Source organism: Hydra vulgaris, chromosome 11, assembly GCF_038396675.1.
Source record: "Hydra vulgaris chromosome 11, alternate assembly HydraT2T_AEP".
Lineage (NCBI taxonomy): Eukaryota > Metazoa > Cnidaria > Hydrozoa > Anthoathecata > Hydridae > Hydra > Hydra vulgaris.
In genome coordinates, this window is record NC_088930.1 from 25,327,917 (window position 1) to 25,350,231 (window position 22,315).

At 26.9% G+C, this 22,315-nt stretch overlaps 1 protein-coding gene across 1 annotated transcript in view; it reads left to right on the forward strand.

Annotated features, from left to right (window-relative positions):
• Positions 1 to 22,315, forward strand: part of LOC100206667 (integrin alpha-8) — a 97,650-nt gene that overhangs the window by 17,046 nt on the left and 58,289 nt on the right. Inside the window, exons 3-7 of the mRNA XM_065810570.1 lie at positions 6,960 to 7,145; positions 11,655 to 11,771; positions 11,880 to 11,981; positions 21,736 to 21,783; positions 21,965 to 22,008. Of these exons, the coding sequence (XP_065666642.1) occupies positions 6,960 to 7,145; positions 11,655 to 11,771; positions 11,880 to 11,981; positions 21,736 to 21,783; positions 21,965 to 22,008 (497 nt within the window). The remainder of the gene's footprint in view (positions 1 to 6,959; positions 7,146 to 11,654; positions 11,772 to 11,879; positions 11,982 to 21,735; positions 21,784 to 21,964; positions 22,009 to 22,315) is intronic.

The window sequence follows — 22,315 nt, forward strand, 5'->3', positions numbered from 1 at the left end:
CACACCTCATCTTTCATACAGGGAAAATTTGGATTCAGTATGCCACATGGACTGTGAATCATGTAAGTTTTAACAATATCATAAAGATCACGATTAACAATCAGATCTGGAGTTTCTGCAGATATTAAATTATTGATATCATGTGCTGTTTCAAGCTTATCATCATTTGCAAAGTGAAGTAAAATATGAACATGTGGCAAACCATGCTTTTGAAATTTAATAACCTGAACATGTGTTACAACTTTCCCTAATACCTTGTGCTTAAAAATGTCATTGAGAAGGTTATTTAATTTGAGTTTAAATACTCGAGTAACCAACTCAGGTCTTTCATTTGCTGTCTGACCTGGATATTAATTTTCAGTTATCTTGTGCCATTTTGGGTTGCAAGTGAAAGTAATAAAAAGATCTGGTTTACCATACTTTTTAATTATAGCCACAGCGTCTTCAAAGTTTTCTTTTAAAGCTCTAGGACTTCCTACATAAGTTGATGGCAAAACTACAGCACGCCCTGGTCTAACATTATGATCATTTCCAAGGTTGTTTGCATGTTTATGTAAGGCATCATACTGCTCGCTTCTCATTTTGTTTTGGTTATTTCTGATGAAAGCAAGGTGCTAGCCTTCAATTTTAACATACCCATCAACAGCATATTGCTGAAACAGTTTTTTGCCATAAAAGAGTGAAGAAAAAAATTGTCTAACTGAAAGTTAAAAACTAAAAGTTTATAATACGATTAACTTGCCTATTAACATTTCCATTTTCTAAACTAATATCTGCTTCTAGCCTAATATCATCCATTTAAACTTCACTTTTATTTAAAAGTAGTAACAAAAAATCTTAAACGAATTTTGAAGATTGTGATCTTTCCTATATAATTTTTTTTCTCAAATTAAGATAAAACAAATTGTATATATGGCAAAATAATTTGCCTTGGCTTTTAGTGAATGATTAAAGCAGTTATTTTTAATAATGAAATTACCTATTTTTCATTTTTTAACAATAGACACCAATGTGAAGGTAAGCCAAATGTCTATTAACTCAAAAGATAACAATGAAAAACAACATCATAACAACTACACACAACAATAGCACACACCATAAGTTAATATAATATGCATATAACATAACTTAAGTAACATAACATTCATATATAACAGAACATATGTAACAACATTATGCAAAATGTTATTAAAATACATTATTATGTATTTTCAGAATAGTTTATAATAAAGGTTGAAAACACCTAGACCTAAAGCAGTAACAGTTTGACACTAAACACTGCCGTGTAACCCTCTGCTATAAGTTCATCACTTGGCTGGCAAGGTTGACAAATCTTGCTCTACACATTTACCACGTCACAGCACTTTAGAAACATGGAAACAACATAATATAAACATATGTACAAACTATAAACACAGTATATATATTTAACCTTATATAAACATATTTAAACACATTTATTAAACAATTATATAACACATATTAACACATTCACAAACATTAAAAAAACACTTTACATCATTATAAAAACACATTGATAAAGCAACTATAAAGCGCATATTACCATATACACATGCTTATCAAAAAAGCATATATGCAAAACAATAAACATGCACAAACAAAAATTATAGTGTGACAAGAAAATTTAAAAAGATTCAAAGTAAACAAAATATATCTACAAACAATACTCTTTACCTTCATTTTTTTTTTTTTTATAAGAACTGTAATCCTCATAACAAAATTTAACCTTTACATACAATAACATGTGACATGTCATGTCAGTGTTGGCATAAAATTTTAATTTATTTTTCTAATTTTTCTAAAAAAAAACAAAACTAGTTAATAGCATCACAGAAATTTCGAAATAGTAATGACCAAATTTTTGTAAATAGCATTAGTATAAGTTTTTTGTTACATAAAAAATAATTAGGCCTCATCCATTCCCCTATTTTCCTTCTAAAAAATAAAATATAAGCTCAAACTGCTAAAAAAAAAATAAAGCTAAAAGAAAATCTAAAACAAACAAAATGTAAACGATTTAAAAAATTAAAAGAAGTGATCCTTTATGTAATATTTCTAAACTAATAAATAATGATTAAATTCCAAAAGGTTAAAAGTTATAACTCACTTAAGAGTCTTTCTCCAATGACTGCGTGCATTTTGATGACACGCTCTTTCAAATTCAGAAAAGTCTAGTAACTAATTAAAACTACTTTAAAAACGAAAGCGAAACGATGTTAAATGTTAAACGTTAACTTTAGCAATTATATTAAGATTTTTTTTTCATTCAAATTATTTAACTTTATCTGTTGTATATTGTTGTATTTACTTATTTTAGTAATTCAATCATATTTATATTTATCAATTATCTTAACAAATAAATCCAAAAATAAAAACGAAATAAAATCCTATTATATTATATATTATTTTTACACAGGGAAATTTCTTTATGAAGTAGAAAGTAATGTTTTTGTAGACTAAAAAAACATAAACAATTTTAATGTTTTTTTTTTTAAAATGAAATGTATAATATGCAAAAAACATTGCTTCTTATTACTTTTTAAAGCAATTTATTTAGGGATTTACTATAAATTACACAACGCTTATAAAGATCTCCTATTTCTTGATTTTTCAATAAATTTAGAGTTGTGTAATTTATAGATGATAGCTAAACCATGAGAGTTAATGTTTTGTGACAGTGTACAGAATTTTATAGTTTTTATAAAATATTTAACAAAATTTAACAAATTGTAAATAGTGCACAAAAGTTATTACACAATTTTAAAATAAATGTTCAATTATGCAAAGAAAAACTCTTAGAAATGAAGAAAAAGTTTTAGTCTCACATACTCCATTTTAAATGTATAAACATATACCAAGAAAAACTCTGTAGTTTTAGTCTCACATTCTCCATTCTGGTCAGAATTTAAAGTCTTTAAAATTAGTGCGCTAATCTACAGATTTAATAGTTTATTCAAGCGTGTCTTATTCTAAAAAGTTTTAGTATATGACATTATTGAATTTTATTAAAAAATTTTTTTATTATTTTTAAAAAAAAATTTTTTTTTTCATAAGTTACTAAACTATTTGTTTACTTATTTTATAAACTAAATAGTTTATTTAGTTATTTTCTAATTTTTGCAAAATTTGCATTAAAATGATGATTAAAACATTTCTGTTATTTTAAGCTTGTTTATTGCTATAAATTAGTTTTGTGTCATATTTTTGTTATTAAATTGTTATTATTTTTATTAAAATTTTGTTAAAAAAATTGTTCTGTATTGTTTAATGGTATAAAAGTATATTTAACAGAATTTATTTTGTAAACTTTTAATCAGGTGCACATATTCTTAAAATTTTTATGTGAGATTTAATGAAATTTTGTAAAACATACTACTTATTATTATTATTTATTACCAATAAATACATACAGCGTACATAAGTTTGTGTTTAAAATAAGTTTGTGTTTAAAAATAGGTAGGTATTATTTGTACACACGTACAACAATTTTTTCTTATTTGTACATGTGTATTTAAACATGTTATTTGTAATTATTTTGATTATTTCAGGTAAAAATCAAGTGTAATTTAATTTAATAATTTTTTTTACATAAGCTAAATTAATGTATGAACCTTGTTTAAATAAATATTAAAATATTTATTTTTTATTTAAAATAATGCCTTTCCAAATCTAATCTCTCTGTTGATGTGTGTACACTCCACTGCACCAATCCCTATTCAAGTCAGTTTATGTATGTACATTCCACTGTGCCTGACTTTAGAATTTAAATAAAACATTTTTTCCATTATAATTTTTTATTTATAATTTAAATAAAATGTTGTTGCTATTTTATTTATTCTATCCAAAATTTAAATAAGTTTTTTTTTCGTTTTTATTTTAGCAACTTTATTTAGAATTAAAATTCTTTCAAACCTTCATTTTGCCGTTTTTATTTTAGTTATTTTATTTGAAACTTAAATAAAGCGTTGTTTTAATTTTTTAATTTATTTAAAATTTATTTAAAATTTATCTTTAATTTATTTAAAGTAATAATTATTAGTTAATAAACACAAAACAATTTTCAAATAAAACAGTAAAATTAAAAGAAGTACCCTTAGGTTTCAAATCCACAACCTTGTTGTCTGCCTCTAAATTGGAGCAATATAACATCCACAGCACAATCCCAATATATTAATTGCATGAAAAAATTAAAAAATTAATAAGAAACACTTATTTTAAAAACAAAAAGTATATATAATGTAGATAAACTTATAATTGTATGAAAGGTATATACAATTATCCTGAAAGTTGTAAGTTTCACTAATTAAATTTAAAAAATCAAAGATACTAATTTTTTTTAAATTTTTTTACAAATATGTTTTGAGATTTAATGAAAAATAATATAAGTAATTTGTTGATGTTGAAAAAAAAAATTAAAAAAAAAGAAGCCTACAATGACATCAATTTTTATACTCTATGTATTTTAAACTCATATGAATTAAATGCGCTTGAATAAATTATAAAGAATGTGATTGCATCAAAAAAAGCGTGTTTATTTGAAATGTTTAAAATTCTGACCGAAATGGAGAAGGCAAACTTTGTCTAAAACTACAAAGTTAATACTTCTTGGTATTTTTCTTGATATTTTTGGTATTAATATTTTGTTTTAATCAAAAAAATTCAGACCAAACATTTTTTTTTAACATTCTCTTTAATATAAACACAAGTTGTTTTGGCACTTAGGGATTTCTTTAAAGATGGTAGCCATTATATAAAAGGTAAAATAAAAATGGAACTGGAAAGCAATTTTTAAATCAAGTAAACTGGCCATCTTTTGGACATGGTAATCATTCAAACTGTTACTTAAGTGCTACGAAAATGTTTCAAAATTATTTATAAAACTATCAAATAAAGTAAAAGAATCTTGAGGACAAAGAAAAAAATTGAAAATCATTGAATATTTGAAAAATGATCCAAGTAAATCCAAACAAATAGTAATTCTGCCAATATTGGCAATTAATGGGTGTAAGTTATTAAAAATAGTATAAACCACCTGAACAATTAGTTGTTGCTAATGCAACTAATAAATGAGCGATAGTGAGAAGAGAATAAGAAATCTATTTATTTTTGAAATGAGAAATAAAAATGAAAAATGATAACAAATGTTTTTGATTTTATCAGAAAATATCAGAAATTAAACAAGTTTATACTAGAAGACTTAGATCAAAAGACAAGACAAAGCCCAATTTTAGTTAAACTAAATAAGAACCATCCATTAGAAATCCAGTTGCTTACCAGCAAAAAAGTTAAGAAACAGCAATGATCATAAGCAGATTTATATCAGTCCAGATCTAATTGAGGCCAAAAGAAAACTCAATTTCATGCTGAGACAAGAAAAAAACAGACTTAATACAAGTCTTGTAATATGCTTACTATTTTGATATGACATCAATGGCAACCAGTTGCAGAAGTTTAAGAAGAACCAATAAACTACTTAAAGCATTGTTGTTTCCTTAAAGTATGTCAGAATTCAAGTGTATTTATTAGAATGCATTAGAAAATAATTTAGAATTAAAGATTGTCATTAGTTTTTTTTCCAAAAATTATTGGAATAAGTAAAATGTGATTTAATAATAACTCAATTACAAATGTTACTCGGTACAATATATACAAGTGTGATAAAACTTGTGATTGTAAAAGCATTGGTGTATGCTTATGTATAGAAAAATTCTTTAGAGTTGTGTGAGCTTATTGAGGCTGGTTTTAATATTACTAAATTGAGCAAACTATGTTGTTGATACGGTCAATATTGAGCAAAATTATGTTGTTGATATGGAGATTTTGATAATGCTCTTAAGCTAGGAATAAAATATCCAGAGATTAAGGCATTAAAAGATATATAAACAATTATAGGTAGTTTTAATTTCCCAGCCATTAAATAGTTTAACAGTATTATTCTAAATAATAGAAGGCAAAAAGTTATTAATGGTAAAATTGTTTCTGAGTGACTTGTGATAACTTTGTTATTGTACCCTTGATGTTTGTTTTAAATATTAACAATCAAATAAATGAATATATGCAGGTTATCAATTTTTAACAAGCAAATTAGTGAATATGTACAAGTTGTTTGCTGGTGATACCAAGATTTTATGCATGGTAATCTCAGATGAAAGTACCTCAAGTCTATAAAAAAGTTTAAATACATCATTTAAATGGATAGACAATTATGGAAAGAATTAATGGAAGACCAGTTTTTAAAGTTTAATGCCCAAAAATGTGTGATGATGCACTATAAAGTAAACAACAAAAGAATATTTTTTATATTAATGGTGTAAAATGACCAGATCAGAAAATACAAAAGACTTTAGGAGTGATTTAAAAAAAAAATCTTGATTGAAAAGAATAGAATGTTGGGTCATGTAAAGAAAGTGCCATATTTGACTGCCACTTATTTAAATCCTGAATTTAATTCATCCTTTTCTACAATTTTCTAATGCTGTACAATAATTTATTGTGCAGCATTAGGTCAATGGCGACTGCTTGCTTACTGCTTTTAATTGAGACCTCCTAAGCAAGTGTGCTAGTTTTTCCTTTTGTCAGTAATGTTTTCAAATTAAAGGGCAAATTGTGCATTTGTGAATTAGGCAAATATTTAAAATATAGGGCTTTAGATTTTGTATTTATGGTTAGTGTACACTTAAAAAAAAAGAAAAACTTGCAGCATATAACGAATTAACTTGAATAAAAAGCATAATAAATAGGAAACAATTATAATTCATCTAGCTTGATATTATATAGATAGTTATCATTAAATTATACAGGTATACATTATTTATATATATTTTATAAATTTAAATATTGTTCATTTTTATCATTTAGTGTTGTTTTATCTTTTTCAATATTGTATGAAGTATATTATTGCTTTTCCTGAAAATATAAAGTATTATAATTTAAATTAGAAAATCGAAAAAATCAATGGATGGGTATGTCTTTGTCTGGAGATAATAATAGTTTGTTAACATGTGGTCCGTTATGGAGTTTAAACTCAACAGATAGCTCTGAATCGAAGCTTAAAAGTTTAGGAAGGTGTTCTCTTTTGGGTAAAGATTTAGATGTGAAGTATTCTACTTCTCCATGTGAAAAAGGTATGCTTTAAACTCATTTGTATTAGTTAAAACTATTATTATTTTGCATACATGTTCTTATTTTATTATATTATAGTGTACACAGTCTGTTTGAGCAGTTTTGTGAACAATTTATATAACTTTTTGAAAATGGATCATAACTTCCTAAAATTTATATTATGGAGTGTGACATGTGGAAAAAATGCACATATATAAAAGAATGCATATATATATAAAAAAAAGATCTTTGGTTTAAGGGTGAAAAAAATAAACTAAGGACTTTAATTTTCCCCCTTAGTTAGCAAATATTTTTATCGCACCACCTTCTTACTAATTGTTCTCGCCAACCCTGAGAAGGGTGGGCAAATTAGATTCTTTCCTGGGCAACCTAAACCCTTACTATGCTACTGTACTGTTTTTTAGGCTATACTGTGTATAGCCTAAAAAACTTTTAGGTGTGTTCTGCCTTTGTTTAAAGCTCTAAAAGCAGTGAAATTAAATGATATGAATGTGCAACATGTTAATGAGAGATGTTATAATAAATAAATCTTTTGCATGTATTTTTCATCAGTATGTTGATCACCAAGAAGATATCAATAGTGCTAGTGTTAAAATGGATCTTAATATCAAACTTTTTAATTATGTAATTTTGTAAACCATAAATATGTCGATTGTTATTTGAATAATATTTCATTTACGTTTTGAAGTTTTCTTAAGAAATGCAACAATTTTTTTTAATGTACATATCAAAACAGTGAAAGAGGAAGGTTTCATTATTTTATTAAACAATATTTAAATATCAAAGTGAACATTGTTGCAAACAGTTTGAAAAGAAAAAGGAACAATCTTAAGATATATGTACAGTTGAACAGAATCTCATTATAAATAAAGATATTGAAACCATGGAGCAGATATTTTGGACTTAGTTCAAGAACATGGTTCTTTAACTAAAAAGTCAAAGCATTATGATGCGAGTAATGCGTAAACAGCAAGTCCAATAGCTGGATCTTATGCAATATCTTTACAAGTAATTCATGAATTTTTAAGTACTTTACATTACTCCATGGGTTTGACCACTTTATGAAAGTGGTGGTTTATATGGCTGCATGAGTCCATGGATGGAAAAAGTCTAAAGCAGCCAATCATGCACATTATATTAAACAAGAGAAGAAAAATACATTGGAGTTAATTAGCAAAAGAACAGAAAAAATAACAAAACAACAAAATGGTGAGACCGATATGATCTTATCTCTGTACTAATTAATTTGTATTAATAAAGGTATAATACCTTAAAATATAAAAGTCGGTCATGTAGAAGGGTTTAAAAATTAGTGGCCCTAGTTGCAATAAGTTTTTTTTTTAGTTTTACCTAGGGCCACCAGCTGGTTTACCTAGGGCTGCTCTCTGAAAATTAGGTTTAACTACATAATAACACACTGCTATACACCACTGTAGAGTACTAATCTGTATCAGATAATTACACAAACAGTTCTGAACATTAAGTAACACAATTTAATTGCAACACTTATATAAATCACAAAGTTGGCTAATCGTTCTGAGCAAAATGAAAAAAATTAATTACACATAAAATGGTAACAAAGCTCTGCACCAATTAAAATTTAATAATCTACTTCGTGATCAAACAAACTCTTTATCATAGAAACAAGCATATAGCCCTAGATAATAAATGACCGGGGTTAAAATTTGACTGGGGCCGGGGCCAGGTTTTATAAAAAATAGCTGGGTCGGGTTTGTAAATGGGGCTAAATAAACACTGATACAATATTCATATTTTTCAAATTTAAAAATTCATGCTATATATATATATATATATATATATATATATATATATATATATATATATATATATATATATATATATATATATATATATATATATATATATATGTATATATATATATATATATATAAGTGTATAATTTTGAATTAACATTTTATTTTTTAATATAACACATAATTAGTTTGAAATAAGAAAATATTTTTTTTGAATATAAGGGTGGACACATGGCAGTTAATAATGGAAAAGTGTGTAAGGTAAGTGAACATCTCTTGCAGCTTTACAGGCCTTCAATATTTTAGTAAAAATTTCCAACCTAGATGACATGATTGTGGTTCAATTTGAGTAATTTACTTGATTATGTTTTTTTTCTTGCTTTCTTTCTTAATCTCACTAAAAGCAAGCAAGTCTGGTGAATTTTGCAAGAAGTAAGATTCAACTGATGAAAGTTGCTTTGCAGACCACAAAAATTTGTAAAAGATATATTAAAACAATTTTGTAGTGGGGATGGTTTTTTATATTTTAGGCACTTTTGGCATGATTCAAGTTAAATGAGAACTTGACTCATTCATAGACAGAGCACAGCCTCCTAATCATTGAGCTATGCAGTTGTTTCAGTCCTGTTAATTAACCCTAAGTTGTGCCTTCATTAGGAAATAACAGGAAGAGTTGCATACCCACTATCAAAGAGACACAAGCAAAAACCTATGAGTAGAGTCAAGAAGATCCAGCATTCATCATTCGAGGCAGGAAACAATGTAACACAGGTTTACATCTGCGCCAGCTTAATAGATGAAGAAGGAGTTTGAGGCTGGTTAGCAGAATTATTCTGCTTATTCCTTAAGTCTTTGCCTAGGAGGTCTTCATCAAGACAGTAGCTGGATGCAGTTAAATCTACCTAAGTTAGGTATTTTTATCAAGACACAATCTCTAGCATTTATTCAACCAATGCCCCAAGGCAGGAGAATTTAAGCTGGATGCAGTTAACAGTTAAAGCTGGATGCAATATAAATACTCATCTGCCCCAGATGAGTATTTATATTGAGACACCATCTCTAGCCTTTAGTCAACCAAGAGCCCCAAGGCAGGGGATTTTTAAGTTGAAGTTTGTTTCTCCTAGACTTTCCTTAAAAAAGCACATCCTACAAGGGGCAGGTAGTACTGGATTACATACCAGTAGCAGGGTAATCGCAATGATCCTGTATGTGATTTGACCTGGATTAGTTAAAAGGATTTACTTCTTGTAAACAGTACATTAAAACATTAGGCATGATATTGTGGAAATGCATTTGGAAAAATGTTACATCTAACAAAATACTAGAGATTTAGGTGGGCTTTGGTTTTTTAGTTGGAGTAACTAATTAGTTACTGACCTCACACTGTATCATAAATTTTAAGCTGTGGCCCCAGTCACTTACTAGCCCCAGATAGAAGCAAGCTATAAGGCCTTAGGTACAAAATTTGATATGTGGATATATTTGGCCATTGCCAATGCCCTCTGAATAAAAAAATAAAAGTTCTCATAAATAATCACCTGACTGAGAAGCATTACTTATATTTATATATAATAAAGTAAGGTTAGCCGTTATTTTTTTAAATTATCAAATTGGCCTTAAATCAGTTTAAAGACCTTGTTTTAACAATATTGTCTGGGAAAGAATTCTTGTTTTTAGTTATTCTATTGTTAAATTTTTTAAGTTGTTTCTTGAAGAGCACTTAATTTCTGCATATTATTTTTAATAAACTTATAACAAAAAAATTATAATAACAATTATAAAAATTTTCACCACAAGTTTAAAAAACTAAATTGTCAATTCATATGTCAAATAGCAACTATTTTGTTTTTTAAATCCTGAAAATGTCTCATAAAAATGATCTAAATATCAGGAATAAAATTGGAAAAAACAAATTCAAACTTAAGTTTAAGTGAATTTCTGTTGTCTAAGATTTCATAACTGAATGCTTTGAATTAAAATCTCTAAAGCCAAAACCTAATAAACTGCTTTCAAAGTCTAGTATTTAAGAAATAAGTACGTTTATGTTTACCACCAGCTTTAAGTAAGTTACCCCCTCTAACTATATGATTAAAGAAAGAAGATTCTTGTGTGTTTCTTTTCCATGCGGTTTTTCTCTTTTTTCTTTCAGCAGTACTCTGCTCTATTTGAAACAACCTTTTATCAACAGATAACATAGAATCCTTTCTTTCAGCTTGTTGAGAAAATAGGAACTGCTTATCTTTTTCCGTTGTTATCATTTCATGGCATTTTCAGTAACAACATACTCATGATTCTTCAGTTTCATCCGAAAACTTTCTTTTGTTTTTACTTTTCACTTGCCCGTTGTTTGTTCTTTCTTCTGGTACCTGTCAACAATTTTTTCTACTTTCTTTATGACAAGATACTCTGTTCTGACTCTTGCACAGTTTCAAAAAGATATCAATTGTTAGTAAAAAGAAAGTTACATAATAACCATAAGAAAGTTTATATAATAAACATAAGAAAGTTTACATAATCAACATAAGAAAGTATACATAAGTTTAAAAAGAAGTACAGTGAGTTTATTAAAACTACAATAAACTACAAATAAAATGTTTTGTGCAAAAAATTAAACAGAAAAAAACAAAAATGTTTTATACAAAACTTAGCAATTTTATGTTAAAGTTATTACTCAACTTTTTTAAATTTTTAATGAGCAATATATACAAATTATATACTGAATTTTTTTTATTTTAGAACTTCTTGACAACAGTAAGTTTGGTTACTGTTTAGCCGGGTTCAGTAGCGCTGCGGGAAAAATTAGTGGTTATACAACATACTTTATTGGTGTTCCAGGAACTTACTTTAACAAAGGTGATTTTTTTCTAAAAGATTTTATTAACTTTTTGATCAAAGCATTGATTTTATAAGCTCTTTACTGCATCTTGAATGTTTGTTTGACTATATACTTTTTATTTTAAGGAACACTTTTTGGACTTATATCAGCTTCTTTAGCAAGCAAACCTACAAAACTTCTGTTCACAGAAGTCCAATCAGAAAAGGATAATGGTACAATATACATAGGTGTGGTTTTTAATATAATTTTTTTCCAAGTCATATTGTTTATTTTTTTTTGTTTTTTTTTTTAATTCTAATTCACTCCCAACAAGGCTGCAAGCAACCTCTATTAAATTGAGAGTTACTAGTAAACAAAGAATAAAGTTAAAGAGCAAGGAAATGGTTGACTTGAAAAGTTGTAGGTTGTATGAGTCAGGAAAACATGATGGTGGGCGAGAGTTCTAAAGAGTTTGTGGAGAAAAAAACTAGGCAAATAAAAGTTTTAAGAACATGCAGGAACAGATACAGTAAAATGATATGACTTGCTGAATGGCGAGTCAACCAAGAATGAGTTTTGGTTTATGGAACTAGATATAATAGCTCCTTTGAGCAGCGACCATGATTTTATACAAATGTTTTTGTACAAAAGAAAAAGAGATGCAACTTTACAACTATGGAAGAGAGAGCTTTGCAGAAAAAAACTACATTTAAAATGCATTTTTGGATCTTGTCTAAAAAAGAAAGAGCATCATTAGAAGAACCAGTCCAAATATGATAACAGTCTTTTGTACAGGGACAAGTAAGAGATTTGTAAAGGTAGAGAATCAGGAGTAAGATAATGGTGAGCATGATAAAGAGAAGTAACCATAGCAGATGCTAACTTTGCAATCAATGTATATGGTTTCCATTAAAGGCCAGTATTGAACGATAGTCCAAAAAGACATAAAGATGAGGACTCAGTGAGAGGGTTGACATTCATTAATATAGGAATGTTGGCAGTATTGTGATAGTTGTTTGCACCAGCAATGGTTGAATTAAGTGATTGCAAATTGTGATATCCAGAAAAGTATCTGGTCTTCAAAATTTAGTTTATGCAAAACCTTGTACTTTGTTCCATGGGGCAAATTAACTTGAATTTGTTAGCAAAAAAGTTATAAAAAACAAAGCAAAGCAATAAACTTAAGACTACAAGAGTAATTAAACTATAGTTACTAACTGTGTTTTATTATTCTTATATTATTTTATACTAGCTGTCTGGACCTGTAAAACTGGTCATGTTAGGTCTGTTTTACACCTACCATTAACATACTTTTTATATACCATTTACCATACTTTAACTCAGATAAAAAATTTTTTCAGCCAATCGTTATCGCAATAATTTAGATCTTCCCATATTTATGAACGGTAATGTACTTGATGAGTCATTTGCCCTTCATCTTCTAGGATTAACTCTTACTTCCTGTTGCCATATCTGGGACAGATCTTCTAATGATGCCCTTTCTCTTTAAGACAAGGTGCAAAAATGCATTGAAAACATAGTTGGACCTGCTCTTGCAGCCAACCTTTAATCATTATCACATTGTCGTAATGTTGCTTCTCTTTCTCTTTTCTACAAATACTATAATAGACACTGCTCTTAAGAGCTAGCGTCTCTTGTGCCATCTACTAAAATTCTCGTGTTACTTGTCATTCAATTAAGTCTCTTTTTTTTTCTGTGATTGTTCCTAAATGCTCCAAAAATGTTTATTTGTCTAGTTTTTTTCCACGAACATCAGTTCTTTGGAATTTACTTCCTTCATCTTGCTTTCCTGATTCATATAATTTGCAATTCTTTAAGTCGTCTGTCAATCGTTATCTTGCTCTGCAATCTTCATTTTTTCTCTTCCAGTAACTTCCAACTCTAATAGTGGTTGCTTGCAGCCCTTTTGGAAGCAAAGATGTTTATATATATATATATATATATATATATATATATATATATATATATATATATATATATATATATATATATATATATATATATATATATATATATATATATATATATATATATAGTCTGTTTATTTCAATTAACAGAAAATAATTCATCTTGGCTTTGAGTTAACAAATAACATTTTATAACTTTAAATTGACTTTATATCTTTAATAAAACACCGAGGTTGAGCACCTAAAATTAATATATTTTTTCCGACTCCATCTCTACATATACATATATATACATAAAATTATATATATATATATATATATATATATATATATACACAAAATTATGTATATATACAGGGCTCGAAATTAGAGCCGGTCATCAGACATTGTCTGGCACTTGTCTGACCCGCATTTTATGTGCATTTATTCTCTAATCGTTTTAGTTGTTCCAAAATTATTAATAAATTCAGTATTATATATAAATTTTATTTGTTTGAACTTATAGTTTTTTATAGAAAAAAAGTTAACGTTGAACACACGGCTATGTTAATAAAATACGTCATATTTTTGAGTTAATTCATTTTTTAAAAAGCGCCAGAGCATTACATTTTTTTTGAATTAAGTAGCCCGGTTTTTATCATATATATTAAAATATTGTAATTAGTTATTAATTTAAGTTAACAGTTTAGTATTTATTTTATTTTTTGTCCAGTGGTTTTTATTAATTTCTAACAAATATTTTAGCTTTTAAAACCCCTTTTAAATTTATTTTATAAAAATTTTGATGTAATAGTTATTTTAATGTTTATAGAAACCAGTATTTTTAATAAACTAATAAATTTGAGTTGTTATGTAGCGTTTTTTTTTGTGCTAAAAATTTTTGCTATTAAAAGTGTTTATATAATTAATCACAGAAAAAGTTTGAAAAGATTTATAAAAAAATACATATTTATATATAAAAATACAAATTTATAAATGTAATTACTTATAATATTCTTTGATAATTTAAATAAAATGGGTTTGTTGTAAACATGATTAATTTGTTACTTTATTTAATAAAGTAATAAGTAAACTTAATAATTTATGCATTAAATATATTTACATAATAATTTATGTATTTTATAATTTTGGTTACTTTAGGCATGGTTTAAGTTTAAAGAGAACTTGACTCATTTATAGAGCACATTCCAAGCAATGAGCTATGCAATTGTCTCAGTGTCTCAGTCTCAGGCTAAAAATAAAAATAATCGAATCAAAAATTCCTTCTTTTTTTTTTTTTATGTTTCCATTCTTATGTGTAAGGAACATGTTTTTTTGCAGACATGTGCGATTTTCAAAATTTTTGTTTTTTGACCTACCCTAATATATATACAATAATGAACACCAAAAGGATCACGATCCATGGGTGGCTTGACAATGTTAATTCTTTGATATTTTACTGTTGTTGATAGAATCAGCCTCACAGCAAACAATCACAGAGTTTGGAAAACCTTACTACTTGCCAGCTGCAGAACCATCAAAATTAGTTTTAGGGCTGTACCTTCATTATGAGATAGCAGGAAGAGTTGCATAGCCACTATTAAGGAGGCACAAGCAAAAATCTATGAGTTAAATCAAGAAGACCAAACATTCATCATCCTAGAAAGGAAACAATTTAACATAGATTTACATTTAAGCTAGTCTAGTAGATGAAAAAGGAGTGTGAGGCTGGTCAACAGGATTATTCTGCTTACCCCTCATATTTTTGCCTAAGAAGCCTTCTTTAAGTCAGTAGCTGGATGCAGTTAATATCTACTCAAGATGAGTATTTTTATCGAGTCACCATCTCTGGTCTTTTTTTAACCAAGAGCCATTTATTTCTCCTAGCCATCGCAAATAAAAAGCAAACCCTACAAGAAAACAGGGCATGGATCAGGTATTACTGAGTAACATGATACTATTACTGATACTCTATAACACTATACATGATACACTATAACATGATACACTAAGTAACTTCTAAGTAACAGCCTGATTGTAATAATCCTGAACCTGATCTGACCTGGAGTAGTTAATAGATGTTACTTTTTGTAAGTAGTATTTAAAAATATTGAACATAATATTTTGAAAGACATTATTATGTTAAGAAAAACACTGATACACTACATACTGATACACTATAACATGATACTCTAAGTAACTTCTAAGTAACAGCCTGATTGTAATAATCCTGAACCTGATCTGACCTGGAGTAGTTAATAGATGTTACTTCTTGTAAGTAGTATTTAAAAATATTGAACATAATATTTTGAAAGACATTATTATGTTAAGAAAAACATTACATCTAACAAAATACTAGAAAATGACCATAAGTTTTATAGTTAGAGTCACTAGTTGGTAACTGAGCTCACACAACATCAGAGATTTAAGCAAAAACACAAACATACATATAGTAACTTATGGGTGAGCAAACACCAAGCCAGAGATTCAGACAGAGCACAAACAACCATATAACTTAATATAAACCATGTAACTTAGGGGTGAATGAACACTGCTCCAGACATTCAAACAGACCAAAAACATACATATAGGAACTTACTTGGAAAGTAAATCCTACAAGGAAGCAGAACATGTAAACATTTTTTGTTGAAACAGATTCACAATACAAATAGATAATAATTTAGTTTTTAAAAATACATTAAAAATAAACTCTTTTATTCTTCTATAAAGTTCTTCTTCTTTAAAACTTCTTTATCTGCAAAGTTCATTGCATCTTCATTTTACTAATGATAGACAATAATTAGTGATTAATAATTAATAATTAATGTTTAGTTGAGCCTGAACTTCATTATGTATCCAGTATAATAAGATCCTAATTAAAATTTTTTTGTTGATCAGTGCAAGAATTGCTAGTTTAACAAGGTATTTTATTAGTACTACACTCTAATACTCTATATGTGCTTCCCCTACCTCTCCTGTTTTTAGTTTCCATTTAGACTTTTAGTTTTCCATTCAGACTTTTTTTCTTATTAACTATGCGGTATATATATTATTTTATTTATTATATATATATATTATTTCTTATTAAATTATATATATATATATGTATATATATATATATATATATATATATATATATATATATATATATATATATATATATATATATATATATATATATATATTATTTTATTCTTATTAAATATATTTGATTCTTATTAACTATTATTATATTAATAATGCGGTGTAGTGGTAAAGCACTCTTTTTATAAGCGAGAGGTTCAGAGTTCGATCCCAACTATGTCCCTGGTAGTACCGTGCTCAACTTGTTTCTCCATGCAGCGGCCTTGTTTGTCAAAGTTTGTCAGAGGATTATAACCTCAATTAAGTAGCCTCCTCGTCTGTAGTGGCCTTCTCAGCCTTGGGGAGGTGTTTTAACAAAACAAAAAAAACAAAAAAACTAACTGATTAGATGAAAAAAATTTTAATGAGATTATTGTAATCAAGTCCAAAAAAGTCCAAAACTTATATTAGGTATATAACTTTTTATTACATAATACGTATTACATAAATCAAAATAAAAATTTTTTTACAAAATTTTTTCTTTTTTTAATTATACATTTTTTTTTAGTTTTTCTTTCATATTCGTTTTTTTACTTCTATTATTGCTGTTCTTAAAAGTTCTTAAAACGCTTACTGTATAAAAACGTGGTCAAGTTATCAAAAAAAAAAATTAAATGTGGACGATCAAGGCTTGCAACCACACACACTTCCCGAGAAAGCTTGCATCACTGCTTGTAGGAAAATTAATGATTCTGCAGCATCTCCAATGCACAATACTTTAAATCATACTTTTTTTAAATGCAATTTTTATTTTAGAAAAATTTTTTTATATCAAGGTACCTAATGCAAATTGCATGAGGAAAGCTTTTCTAGTGAAGTAATTTGATTTTAATAATTGTAAAATGTATAACATCAGTTGTTGTCTGTTTTTGCAATAAAGTTTTCCAAAATGACCCAAAGAATAATTTTGACAGTTTTTATGAATTTGCATTACAAGTGTTCATAGATTTTTCTCAGAATCTCAAGTCAAAATGAATTTTTACAAATTATATCCTGTCTATTCAACTAGTTTCAACTCTATCCTGCCCATTCATTTAGTTTCAACTCTTAAGAGCTACAAACTAGAGAATATTCTGTTGTGAATCAGTCTGGTTTTAACATAATATTTCTTATTTGGAAATTAAGTATGAAACATATTATCCATTGATTGTTTGAACAAGTAAATTTCTTTTTTTAAATTGCTTTTTTATTCATTCATACTTTCAGTGTTGCATAAGAGATGCTAGTGTTAAAATAGTTTTAATTTATATTCGTAATGTAAGGTTTCCAAAAAACCGCATTTATAAAAAACTGCGATTTTGGTTTTAGTTTTAAAAAAACAGAGGTTAACTGTGATTTTCATTTTTTCTTGTTAAATAGTAAAATTTATGTAAGTTAATTTGCATTGTTTATTAAAAAAGTTATTTAAACATAGTGCTCTAACATATTTATGTTTCGAAATAAAACTTGTAATGACTTATTTTTATTGTAAAAAAATTTTAAGAAAACTAAAGATTTTTATTTTAATCATATAATCGTGATTTTTGTGCAGAAACTAGAAATGCAGAAACTAGTGCAGCTTTGAAAAGTGTGTTCACAATCTGTTGATGTGGTTTTTATAGAGAGATAAGCATTGTAAATTTTTTCAATATTTTCTGTTTTTTTGCCCTATTTTGGTACAACAAAAACTCTTGCTTAAGCCATTTTAATTGATCAGTAGATTTGGGCAAGTGTGTGATGCTATCTTTATTGAAAAGTGTGTTTAATTCATTGTTAAGAGAAACAGGTGAACTTTCCGATGTTGTACATGGTGCTTCAGCTAGTAGTGGTTCATCATTAGAAGTAAATCCAAAAAGCCTTAATGCTACTTTTTCAGTAAAATTTAAAATATTTTTTAATGGAACAACTGAATGATCTTTTAGGCACCTTAACAAACTTTATTAAATTTGAATGCAATAAAGATGCGATTTCTGTATTCATACCAAAGTTTTGCAAGCATGAATTCAAGAAAAGTCTGTTGTCGATATTGTTGTATCTTCTCTGCTAAGAAATTGCTAGTTTTGGTGGCTCTAATGGGGCATGTAATGAAGCTAATGACTCAAAATCTAACTTATTAATTATATCAAGAGCATTTAATTCAGTAAATGTAAGGAATAAACATTTCTTAGTTTTGAAAGTTCAGTCATTAAAAAAAGTGAATTCCAATAATGACAAACATCCAGATGCAGTTTGATTTCTTTACCAAATTCCTCAGAAACTTTCTTCTGAAAAATTTGATTACGAACAGATGACATTTTTATGAATTTCACTAGTTTTCATGCATTCATCAAAATTTCATGGTATTCAACATTAATCTCATTGTTTACTGATTCAAAATAAAATACACCAAGATGAATTGCATGGTTAAAACAAAACTGATCAACAAGTCCGATAATTGCATGAGTTTCTTGTTAGTTGTTGCACCATCTTGAGTAGAACCTACTACATCTCTTTCCATACAAACACCAAATGAATTCAAATAATCCTTAATATTTTGTACTAAACGAATGTGGCCAGTTTTATAGGTTTTCTTACATTTGCTTTCATGCAGGTTGACACCAATGTACTTTCTTTGCCTTAAAGATGTGTATTCATCATGCGTTAAGCTGAATTTATATCCCATTTGAATTTTTCTGAAAATTTCTTGTTTCGTCACTTCTTTTTTATAAGAAAAATCTTGATGGACTAATTTCATCACAGTTGTTAGACTTTTAGTAAGATGATTTCCTCTTAGTTAAATCGATGATAAATATATTCAAATAAAAAGTATTCGAATACATTTAAATGCTTCATTCAATATTCGAATATTTTATTTGGAATGCTTGAATAATTTTGAAAATGAAAAGACATGTTGAACTTTCGAGCAAAAAATAATCTAAGTAATAAAATAAGAATTTAATTGCATACAAATTTGAATTTTTATACCTTTCTATAATAAATAAACATTCAAAAGTTAAAAACATTATACAAAAAACCACCAAAATCATTTTTGAAAGCCGACAGTTTCCATTTATATAGGTTTTGACAAAAAACCACGGTTTTTGGTTATCGGTTAAAACTGATTGGAAACCCTATTAGTAATGTATATGACTAATATAAACCGCTACCAGTGCAATTGTGGTATAGTGATAAAGGGCCCTGTAAGCAAAAAGTTCCAACGAGGTCCAACCCATAATGTCCCTAGTTGTACTGCACTCAACTTGTTTCTCCAGACAGCTATTTTGTTTGTCAAGGTTTGTGTTTCAAAGATAAAGAGTTGAGAAAGGTTTTTAATTACAATTTAAAAAGAAAAAAAAAAGTAGTTTTTTTGACTGTAGTGGCATCATCGGTCTTGGATACTCAATTCATATATATAGATGCAATTTCCTAATATCGTTTTTGCACTCTTAATGTAAAAATGTGCGCTTTATTTTTTCAGAAAGAAAAAAAAAATATATGCACACAGACACATATAAATGCAGCATTTAAACGCACATGGATGACATCATTAGAATGTAGAACATGCTGATTTTTAAAACAAATGCAAAAATTAAATATTTATTGGAATAATTTTTGCATTTTAGTTTTTAATTACAATTTAAAAAAATTTAATCCATAAAAATTTTTTGTTTTACCGTTTACCTTTTAAGCAGTGCTCGAAAAGGAAAAAAAACGCAACAGGATTGTTTTCAGTATTTTCAAAATTCCATCCTATCATTGCTATATATTTTATACTTTAAAAGGTGGTATTTTTATTTTTGGTGGTGGTGGTGGGCACATCACCTCGTCATGTCTTACTTAGAGCTTTCGTGTATTTAATAATGACTGATATTTGATGAAAAAACAGCAGAAAAACAATTTAAAAAATACAGTAAAAAACAAAATCAGTAAACACTATACAGTAAATTTGTGTTCCAGTTCTCTAGTGTAAACAGGATATAAAAATGTGTTTGAAAATAATGATTGCATAATAATTAAATCTTAAAAAGTATAAAAAGAAAATTACCACCTCTATCCCACACCCAATATGACCATTATGATCCCACCCCATAGTCATCCCACATTTATCCCATCCATCCAATATGACCATATATAATGACCATTCTCCCCAATCTACACTAGCTTGAATGTATCTCCTCATATCCTCACAATTACAAGAACCAAAACATTGAATTTACTCCCCCTAGCTATCCAATTCTTCCCTACAATTAGGTAGGTAACAGTAAATTTTGTTAAAAACAATTTGTTAAAAAAAAACATAATATTTAGTCTTACTTTAGTCTTTTAACATAATTTTTCTGTCTTACTTTTAACATAATTTACTCTTACTTTAGTCTTTAAACATAATTTTTGAAAAAATACACTGCATTGGGAAGTCATTGCATAACAAATTTCTTTATAATGGTAAAGTTTAATTTGCATTATTCTTATTATTATCTTAGTATAATCTTATAAGTAGATCTCTTGTTGTAAAATTTTTTTTAAAATCTAAGCTGGTGGTTTTTATGAAAAAAAATAAATTATCATATAATTATAAAAAAAACGCTTATTTTGATATGCATGTCATGCGTTTGTTTGTTTACATAAAGTACAATAGAAATACACAGTTATTAGTAAGTATTAAACCAAACAAACTAAAAAAACGAAACAGAAGCTTTGTGTTTTAGTTTTATTCTATTAATTCAGACTAAAAATATAATTTGACACAACTAAGAGATGAGCTTCATAAACTTTTTCGTAACAAAAAATGAGATTTATAGTAAAAAGAACAATATTTTATGCAGCCATTAGTCAAATTGATTTTTTGAAAAATTTATGCAGTACTGTGGCCTCTTCAAATATATATGATATATCATTAGTTTAAAAAATTTTTTAAAACTTTTATTAAGTTTTTATATAGTTAAAAGTTTATATACTTTGCATTTATTATGACATCAATTATGTTTGTTACTTTTTTTTTAATAAATAATTTTAGGTTATTCAGTTGCTTGGGGAAAAATTACATTCAGCTCTACACAGGGAGGTATATCTTATTTTTTATTTAGGTATATTTTTATTTTTTTATTAGTAAGTTATAAATTTTTTATTTTTTTATTTTTTATATTTTTAATATTTATTATTTTTTAATTATATTTGTTCATTTTTTGTCTGGTACTTGAAAATTTTGTATTTTTGATGTTATCATTTTTGAATATTTTGCTTAGATGTTGTTGCTGGAGCACCAAGAGCTAATGAACTTACTGGGAAGGTAGACAAATATATTTATATATACAGCATATCTTAGTGTACAATGATAAGTATAGTATACATTGTTGTCTTAGTATACAATGATAAGTATGTTACATTTTTACCTTACTTTGTTAGCACTATCCTAATATATTTAAAATCTTTCATTTTTAAAAATGCTGACAGTTTTTTCAGAAAAACGAAAATAATGAAAAAATCAATTTTTTTTAATACTGAATTAAATATTTAATAGATGTCCTATATATATATATATATATATATATATATATATATATATATATATATATATATATATATATATATATATA